Source organism: Morone saxatilis, unplaced genomic scaffold (genome assembly GCF_004916995.1).
Source record: "Morone saxatilis isolate NCDOM2014 unplaced genomic scaffold, NCSU_SB_2.0 Contig20, whole genome shotgun sequence".
In the NCBI taxonomy this organism is placed as follows: domain Eukaryota; kingdom Metazoa; phylum Chordata; class Actinopteri; family Moronidae; genus Morone; species Morone saxatilis.
The window spans coordinates 9,120,745-9,130,810 of record NW_023339763.1 but is presented as its reverse complement, the minus strand read 5'-3'; the positions used below and the strand labels follow the sequence as shown (position 1 = coordinate 9,130,810).

Sequence of the window (10,066 nt, the reverse complement as noted above, 5' to 3'; positions counted from 1 at the left end):
ATTCACTTCACCTGTCAGTGCTGACAATGATATGGCTGATCGGCCATCGATCGTCGAATCTCATCAACCTTGATAAACATTTGTCACTACATGTACAGCATGACTTTTTTGCTGTTTGCCATTGCCTGAATGCTACCATACAGATGGATATGACAGTAATGTTTTAATCAAAACAAAATCATCGGTGCCACACAAATGTTAACCTTTTGGGCACAAGTGCTGCTTAAATATTTGATTTTAATTGAATGAACACGTAATCAAACACACTGTGTTATTTTTGAGATGTGTGACCAGATCCTATTTTTATTTGAAAGACAGTATACCCTGGTATGTCTCTCTCTAACCAGAGGTGACAGCACAAACATTGCACCAGCGTACAAAAAGTGAATCAGCCAAGGACTGCATTGAAATCAGTCCCTTTGAACTCTGGTCCCTGATGTTATTTTGCAAGAGGCAAAATGATTCAGGAATTTCCAAATCTATGTCGCTCTATTCACTTCCAATCTAATGCAATCAGCAAAGCCAAGCATATCCCTGCTTTCATCCTTTTGATCAGAAGGAAAAACAATTTACACTTTTTCATTTCGGAAGCAGTGTGAAATGAAAGCAGAAAGGAGAGTCAGTAGAAAGGGCACAAGACAGAGAGAGATGGGAAATGGTGGGGCGTTAGAGAATAGATGGAAAGTACCGAGTACATTCCAATAATGTGATCCATCATAAATGTGACGAGCACACGCCACACACACACACACACACACACTTACTCACATGCACAGAATTACATGCCTCAAAGAGCCACTCTGCAGCTCCTACAAGCTGGTAACTTAGTCGGTTTTCCTGTTGAATACAATTGAATTTAGTCCACAGATTAAACATAAGCTTAAAATCCACACTGTATAAAATGTCAATTTTATGGTGAAACTTTCAAACCATGACAGTAAACTGTAACTCCTAAAATAGGTTAAATACAAGTTTCTAATAATCAGTAAAAACACAATTCATATCTCAGGCAGTTATTTTTAACCCTATTATGTTTTCATTCATTTTACAAGGAATTTTTATGGAATTAAAGTTCATATGGTATTTTCCAATGGGCAAAAACTGTTTCTTTTTTTTTCTTTTTTTTCTTGAGTTTTGGTCAGACCAAATAGCAAACAATAACTGTTACATTATTGCCAGTTACATGATAGGAGTTGCATCCGTGTCTTTTTCAGTAATTTGCCCAGTCTTTTATATTTTTTCAAAAATAAAAAAAAAATAAATAAAAAGGAAGTTTGCAGTGCAGCAGACAACGTACAACTCAAGTTCGACCTCCAACCCACAGAACATAGATCCACAAAAACCAAAAAACAAAGCGAAAACAGCAACACCCTAGGGAAGTCTACCAATAGTATACACATGCCTGTACCTGAACCAAAATAAAAGTATATGCAGAGGTAGGTAGCCGTCATCCTTTCATATCAATAAGCAATTGAGGCTAGGAAGTCCCAATACTTCATTAAATAGATCTTCCCTCCGCAGCTTACTCTAATAGGTGGGGGTTGGGTTTAGACCCGCTCATAGCTTTGGCAAAACGTGTTTCTAAATACTAATAGTTTTGATGTAATAGGGTAGAGAATTAATGTGCAATTTGCCTTTCGATATCTAGGCCCCAGCCCTGCCAATTTTGTAACACTAAGTGTGGTTCCCTTTAAACTTTTTTCCTTAAGGGGAGCTCTTTTCTATCACTGGTAAACTGACCCTAAGTGACAATATTTTTATGTATAGTTCATATTATACTCAATGCATAACAATACAGTTGAAGAACAGCTGATAGAACTGTACAATGAACAGCAAACATGAACTCAGTAACTGCCAGGAAGTTTGTGTAAAAACCCAGAGATTTGGATGAATTTTGAGCAGATTATTTCCTGTGAATATTGATCAGAGATGAGTTTTACTGATATTGGTACTTGGGAACTTGTTATACAGTTCTATGTCTGTATTGTGATTTTTTAAAAATGTTTCATCATTCATATTTAATTGCCTTTTTAAAAAAACAAATTCAGTGTTTTCTTTTGCCTGATCAGATCTATCAGACACTGATGGAGTCTTTAAAGTTTAAATCTTAAATNNNNTTAAATAATAACTTAAACTTTAAAAGTAACATTTTCATTTAGTTTTCTTCACAGAAATGAATGAAATACTGAGATATAGGTCGTGTATATTCTTAAAAGGTTTTCTTACACTCCTTGTTACACATAAAATCAAGAGGGCCTCGCGACCCCCTGTGAAGCTTTGCTGAGCCCAAAAGGGGTATACTTGGGAAAACCATCCATTTTCCTCAGTCTCCAGTTTGTGGTTGTACAGTTTCATGAGGCTGTGATTATCCCAAAGGTCACAAGAGCTCAAGTTCGGTCAGGTTTCAAGAAAATAGTCTCACTCACATGTAATGCCTACAGCTGGAACTGAAAATAGCCATGCCATCACCAAAACTTAGCCTAACTTTGGACAAAGCATGACATGGTACCAATTGTCAACCTATCGTGACGTCACCCATTGGTTTGTGGAGTACCGTTTTGTAGCCTCAAGTTTAGCATTATGGTTGTCATTTGTCGGAGCCAGCTGAGGTGACGTACTGCGAGTTGAGCTGCTCTCCTTGGTTTCGATTCATCCATAGCAGGAAACAATGGCAGCTCACCTGGTCACACCCAATTTCGTAAAGCTAAACAGTACACTTTGTTTATTGAAACTGCTTAATTAAGAATCTTTTTTAACTTACAAAATTGAGTTTGCATTTTACAGTGTATCACTTTATAAATATAAATGGACCAGTGCTGATGTCCAACCCACACAATTATAAAGAATGCAACTGCGAGTAAGGGACTTTGAATTTGTAATGAAGTGTAGAGATGCATGGTACACTGAATCAAGGCTCTGTAAAATGGCAGAGGCAGCATGCATATACAATATGACAATAAATCCTCAAAATTTAATTCTAAAATAAACTACTAAACTAGATTCAAAATATGTACATTAAATAATTGCTTGTCGCCTATCCTAGTGTTTTTCCATTTGCTCCCATTACTCTCATTCTTTCATCACCAGCAAATCTCTCGCTGTGTTTTTGTTCACCTTCCTCTGTCGTCCCACTTTCTCTTCCATCCCCCCTACCTACCTACGCCGAGTGTGCTGCCACACTTTTAATCTTGCTCTTTCCTCTTCCTTTCTTCCCCGCTCCACTCATCCCTCTTCTGTCTGTTTTGCTACCTCCACTCATCGTCCTGCTGTCATATGGGCTGTAGTCCAAACCAAAAAGGAAAAGAGATCAAAGCTTCCCGTTGCTCTCAAAGGCCACCAAGATCAAAGGGTGGATATATAGGCAGACTCTCATACTGTATAAATCCCATCACACATCTATACAGGAACACCAGTCCAGCTGATAGAGCTGGTCTGAGGTGGGAAGGAAGAAAATGTTTTTAGCAGTTGAATTTAAATTTGTGTGTGTGTTTGATGAGTTATTGATTACACAAGCTGATGGGTGCTTCTTTCTTTGTGTGATGTATTTTTCTGCAAGTTTCCTCTTTTTCTTCTGGTTTCCCCTTGCACTTCAGTTGTTATCACAGTTGACAGGGTACACAGACAGCCATGCCAAGCCATCTCCTCTGATATGCCGCCACATAACCTCACTTTCACTGTTTGATTTTGGTTATTAAAATAATATACCTTAATATATAATATATAATATACAGTAATTGTGACATGCATTATGTGTCAAGCTTGCAGCATTTATATTAGCAGGAATGAATTGGATTCCATTTTTGTCTTGTTAACCTGTAGCCTTTATAGACAAAATCAGTTAAATTTGTGTCAGAGGCAATTTTACAGCAGTAATTATTGATTTTTTCCCTGCCACTTGGGGGCAGTAGAAAAGGCTGTAAACATAACACTGTCATATAACCTTATACAGATGTTTTGGCTAACAGGTCTGCCTACACTGAGTGACATTAACATTTATTTATGTCAACCTGATGAATATAAGTCTGATATTAACTCTCTTTTTATCTCAGTACTAAACACAGTTGAATTAACACCTTTCTATATCAACAGCCTATGGAACATTAGAATCTTTCTAATTGTAGATTTTGTGACAGATTCACTGTATTGGAGTGCAATGTAGTGGCCACAAAGAGAATATAATAATGTAATTTTAAACTATCCCTTCATAAACACTTAAAATAAAAACACAATTCGATTTTTAAATGTATTTTATTTGGTGAAAGGGGTAATGCCAAAAGATGTTTGTGCAAATGGTTCATAAGAAGAGACGTTTCAGGCCTTCATTTGTTGTTTGGCTGTAAACAAGAACGACATAAAATGGAACTATTTTCAGAATTATTGCACTTTCTTGTAGTACTTGAATGCTGTGGCCCTCTATAAGATGAGTATACCAGCAGTGGCCCGAAGCCAATTTGAGTTTGAGACCCCTGTTTTAATGGCTTTTATTTGTTTTATTATAGTATCACAATAATTTTAAGTATTTGTATAGTAATGTGTTATATTTATGTACCACTCAGTACTGTTGTTATTTGTATTATTTTTTTATTTTTTTAAATCATATTCCATGCACATACTTTCTTTTAAGCCTTGACTGGGAGTTTGTGTTTTCTTTGTCATATGGTATCACTGTAATGTAACAGGGACTCACTGCTTCTTATATACACACAGTTTGTATTGATGATAGCCTGCCAGGTATAACTTTTATAGTTACACCATGGTATGTCACATCAGTAAACGTATCTGTATTCCCAGTATATTTATAGTATGGCCTCAAAAGTGGTCATTATTAACCATTAGATTGTGAGATTTTGTTAAATATTGTGGTATCCATCAAATGAAATGTTTCCTACTGTATGTTGCACAGCAAAGATAGTAAAGAACATGTTAGAGAGATAACATATTGGAATATCCTCTACCGAAGCACCTTTAGCTTGGTTATTTTGATTTCATAAACCGTACACCAACACATTTTGGAACAGTAAAAGATGAGTAGTTCAGGTTTAAAATTACAAATAAAGCAAAAGATGTTTAAAGCTGCAGCAGGTAACATCTATAAAAATAACTTTTTGTCATATTTGCTTAAACGCACTATGCTAACTTACGATATCCTGACAATAGTACATGAGACAGATCAGTGAAAAATCATCTAATTCTTCTGGCTCCTCCTAGTGCTCCTAATGGCATTTACAAGAATCCAATCAGAGCTAAGGAATAAAGAAAGATGCTTTGGATGGAGGCTTGAAGATAGTTGATTGGGAATGAGACTCTTGGTTGTTCTTATTTGCAAATGATTTCAATTTCAATTGCACTAGGAGGAGCCCCATACCAACAGACTATGATGCACTGTGTGTTCCTGACCACCTTTCATCAGAACCGAGCATTTCAACTGTTTCAGCAGTTTTGAGCTAAAGTAAGCATCAGTCTGTTTTATCGGACAACACAAGCCAGCTCACATCCCTACGTGCATCAATGAGCCTCGGCCCCCATGACCATGTCTCCGGTTCACCACTTTTCCTTCCTTGGAGCACTTTTTGATAGGTACTGACCTCTGCAGACCGGGACACCCCACAAAGAGCTGCAGGTTTTGGAGATGACCACGCAGTCGTCTAGCCCGTCACAAGTGGTGGCCCTTGTCAAAGTCGCTCAAATCCTCAACGGCTTGCCACTTTTATATTCATCCAAGCAAATAAGTTTCAGCAAATAAGACAAAAAGGTTTTTTTTTTTTTTTAAAGTTACCTACAGCCTACGGAAGCACATTGCATTCACCGGATAAAAAAAAAATTAAAACAATTTTATCCAGTGAATGCAATGCGCTTCCGTACGCTTCCGTATACAGCAGCTTTAAAACATATTATAAAGCATATTATTTTAATTGATATTACTTCTTAATGTATTTTCAGTGTGTATCTCTGGCAGACTGTTTTTACAGTGTGGTATAGGTAACTATATTTACTGACCTCAGGTCTCTAAACTGAACAATTATATAAATATAATTATGTAATACTTCTCAAGCTTAAAAAACATAACTTACTTAAGCCGAATTTATATTACGTACTAACTGTACTACAACACTAAGAACCTTGTTTTTATTCTGACTCTTGTTTCTATCCGGACATGAAAACAATGCTTGGTGTCACTTCCGGTGCCGGGTGAATGGCTCTCAGGCGGGTCTGTGAGGAGTCAGTTCCAAACGCTTTCAGACCAAACGTCCTCAAAATGTCTGTCGGAGAGGGACAGAGGAGACATTAATGAGCTAAAGTCCAGTTTAAGAACAACGTTTCTTTCACGGAAGCAGTAAATATAACGTCATTTTGTTTTTAAAATGAGTTGTGTTTCGCTGAAGAGGTTCTACAAGGAGCTGCCAGTGTGGGTAGTGGAGGACCACCATGATGTAAGCCCGCTGTAATATAACGTTACAGTGTAATACAGCGCTGTGTCTCGAGGCAGCAACAACATAAATGCCTGTATGTTTAGCTATATAGCTAGCTAGCTATAGCTGAATAATATCCCCTACTTATTTAGCAGTGAGCGCCCTTTAGCTTGGAGAGTAATAATGTGTGCCACATTTTGAAAAAGTCTACCTAATATAATTTTTATAGTGAGCGGGAAACTGGAGTTTTTTCTACGTTAAGTAGCATTTGTTTGTTTAATGCTGTGTTTCCTGTCCTGGTATCTCGTGGCAGTTCTCACAGTGATAGATAGATATTGGTCTGTCTCTTCATTGCCACTGGCCCTGTAGCCAATCAGCAGCCTGTTAGCAAGCTCTCCAGTTACTGTACCAAACATGGGCTGCAAGCACTGCTCAGATATCAGCTTACTAAAACATGGGACAGACGAACTAGTGCTGTGCCATATGACCACATTCTCTTATCCTCATTAAGGCTGCAAAATGAATCCAAATATAATTGTATTTGCAATATGGCCCGGTGCAGTATCCACATTGCAAGAAGCTGCAATTGTTTGATATAGGTCAAATGTGTGACAAACAGCATTATGATGAACTGTAATGCTGCAGAGATGTCCTGGCCTTCTGGTTCTCCAGATGTGAAAAACAAAACAGACCCCAACAAATGTCACATCATCATGATTTTAATAGTTTTCCAGTGAAAATGAAATTGTTTAGTACAAATAATCATTCTCACTAATTGTGAATCCCATTGCAATCAAAATAATCGCTATATGACTTTTTTACTACATACATACTACAACAATCAGTTGTACTTCTGCAGCTTTATAGACTCTCAGTATTGTTTGACATGATTCTTGTGAAGGGGGTTAAAGACGTTAGTGGTGTTTGAGCCTGTTTTGTGGACCGGACTGACATCATTTGCAACTTTTGTGTTGGACCCAAACCACAGCCATGTTTTTTTTGCACTGCATTCATGCAAAGCGTCGCCTAAACCTTATTGTTTCACGGATTATCTGTCTCATGTACTACTGTCAGGATATAGTAAAGGTTTTCAGCAAATATGATAAAATGTTATTTTTTATAAAAGTTACCTACTGGAGCTTTAAACAGCTTCCTCTTTATTTGTTATTTTAGATACCATCTGTAATTCCAGATTTGTCCTCCGTTGATCTCATCAACCTCTGCAGCCAAACCCTCCAATTTCTGCTCTGGCAAATTTCTGCATCTCTGGTCTTTAACTGTGCTTCATTCCGTAATTGCAAATACAGATGCAATTACTGCGGCATAAAAGACTTACCAAATTAGAATAACTTTGGTTGTTATGTGTGTATGTAATTCATATGGATTCTGCACAGGTCTTATTTTATGGCTTTCTGATGTGCTCTTTCTGATTATGGGTCTATATGCATAATGTATAATTACAGCTTAAATAATTGTTAACATACATTTTTTTCATCACATAATAATGAGTCAAAGAGCCTAAAATTGCTTGTTTCGCCATGTCTTTCCTAGGTGGTGAGTCATATCTATCGTGCCATTGCATCAAGACACCTCCCACTGAAGAACATAAAGATGGTTCATTTAGACTCCCACCCTGATCTGCTCATCCCGGTCAACATGGCTGCTGACACCGTCTTTGATAAGGAGAAACTCTTCAGGTATGTTTCAGACATACAGTGTGTTACAACCCAGACTAACTCGAGCTTTTCCTTCAGTCTGGTTCAGAGGGCTGGGAAGGTCAAATCCTGAGGCTGTGGCTCGTATTTGTCCAGTCTGAGGCTTATGTGAACAGGTGATTGCTGGATGTGGCTGCCGTGGCGTCACTTTCCTCTGTGGCTTGTTGGGATGGAAGAAGTGCCACAATTAATCGATTAGTTGATTAGCTGTCAACTATTAACTGAATCACCCACTGTTTTGATAATTGATTAACCGTTTTGAGCATTTTGTTTCAAAAAGTCCAAATTCTCTGATTCTAGCTTCTCAAATGGGAATATTTTCTGCTTTTTTTGTCCTCTGTGACAGTAAACTGAATATCTTTGGGTTGTGGACAAAAAAAGACATTTGAGAAGGTGACCTTGGGCTTTGGGAAACCTTTTTTCACAATTTCCTGACATTTTATGGACCAAACAACTAAATGATTACTTAAGAAAATGATGGACAGATAAATCGATAATGAAATTAACTGTTAGTTGCAGCCCTACTAGTGAATATGTTACTCGGGGGTCATAATCCATTGCATTTAGTTCAGTGTTGAGATTAGTATGAGGTCCACTGCGAGGATAGGATCTGTATTCAAAAACATAGGGGACAGAATAAATAATGTATGTATGTGGAGTAGAGCACACAAGTCTCCATGGGCAAAGGAAATTTATTCTGTTTTTGAGGAGGTGGATATGTTGTGTATCTGCAGGAATAATTTAAGTTGTAATGTCAAAAATAAGCTCTTCCTAAAATTTGAAGAAAAATGGTTAATGATCGAAGTTAAGGACATATATGCACACAAAACAGAATTTTGGCCCTGAATTATATGTTACAGCTCGTTTATCTAAACTCTAGAGATCTTTGGTTGCACTGTTGAGAGCTGGTGGTGGGGCATTGAGGTTTTCAGTCATGGAGACCCCTGGAAATGGATTAAAATGATGAAATATCCCGAAAACAATTGATGTTGTCCTGAAAAATATTTATTGTATTTTATCCCCTCAATTAGTTCGCCTACATAAACCTGGGTGCATATTTAGTTTGAAACTCGACAGTTGATAGCTGCATGGCGTGACACTGGAACACTAGACTTAAAGCACAACAGAAAAGTGTTTCCAATGCTCCCTTTTCCTTTCATCCATGTCAGTCAGTCTAGTTGTTCAGACCAGACGCAGAGTGGAACCGACTCACAGCGGTCTTTTTGGTGTCAGATGAAACTAAGAAACATCATCAATAAAAAAGTAGGAAAACTCCTGGAAAATGTCCTGGAAAAATCCTGGAAAATGATTTCTTGAAAAGAGTGGGAATCCTGAAATGACCTAAGAGAATTTGTGTTCCTCGGAATCAAAGCCCTAAAACATTCTGGTGCACCGATGAACAAAAATTGGAATGCCTTTTTAATTTTGGTGTATTTAAGTTTGCTAACTTTTTTGCGCCCATGACACAATAATAAAACTTCATTCATTCATTCATATAATCATCTTCAATGTTACTGAAGTAAGAGTAGCCCCACCCTGATTCCAGATGTCTGAAAGCTGGGGGAAAACAACTATGTGCATGACTAGATACCATTACGTTAAGTGTGAAAATATGCTACCTTGTTTTAGGTGAGTACTGCCATATGCACTGTGTTGGATTTTTTTTCAGTGAGTTGAGTATAGAAAACTGGATCATGCCCATGGTGTATGCCGGCCATGTGTCCTGCGTGGCGTGGCTGCATCCATACTGGGCCCAGCAGATCAGAGAGGGAGAGCACTGGATGTCTGTGGGCAGAGACTCATCCACAACCACCATCAGGTAGGAAGCAGCCGTACTTCTGTGTCAAATCAGTCACTGCATTATCTCTGCCATGTTTTTAGTAGTGTGTGTGTGTGTGTGTGTGTGTGTGTATGTGTGTATCTGTCCGCAACACATCCTGC

The 10,066-nt window shown here is 37.9% G+C and overlaps 2 protein-coding genes across 2 annotated transcripts in view; both read left to right on the top strand.

Annotated features, from left to right (window-relative positions):
• zcchc10 (zinc finger, CCHC domain containing 10) overlaps nt 1-10,066 on the top strand; it is a 21,316-nt gene that overhangs the window by 6,024 nt on the left and 5,226 nt on the right. The gene's annotated exons all lie outside the window — the stretch shown is intronic.
• LOC118331522 (UPF0489 protein C5orf22 homolog) lies at nt 6,178-9,952 on the top strand. Its single transcript, XM_035666513.1, has 3 exons — nt 6,178-6,431; nt 7,962-8,107; nt 9,795-9,952. Exons 1-3 carry the CDS (start codon nt 6,363-6,365, stop codon nt 9,946-9,948), a joined length of 369 nt encoding a protein of 122 aa, XP_035522406.1. The 5' UTR covers nt 6,178-6,362; the 3' UTR covers nt 9,949-9,952.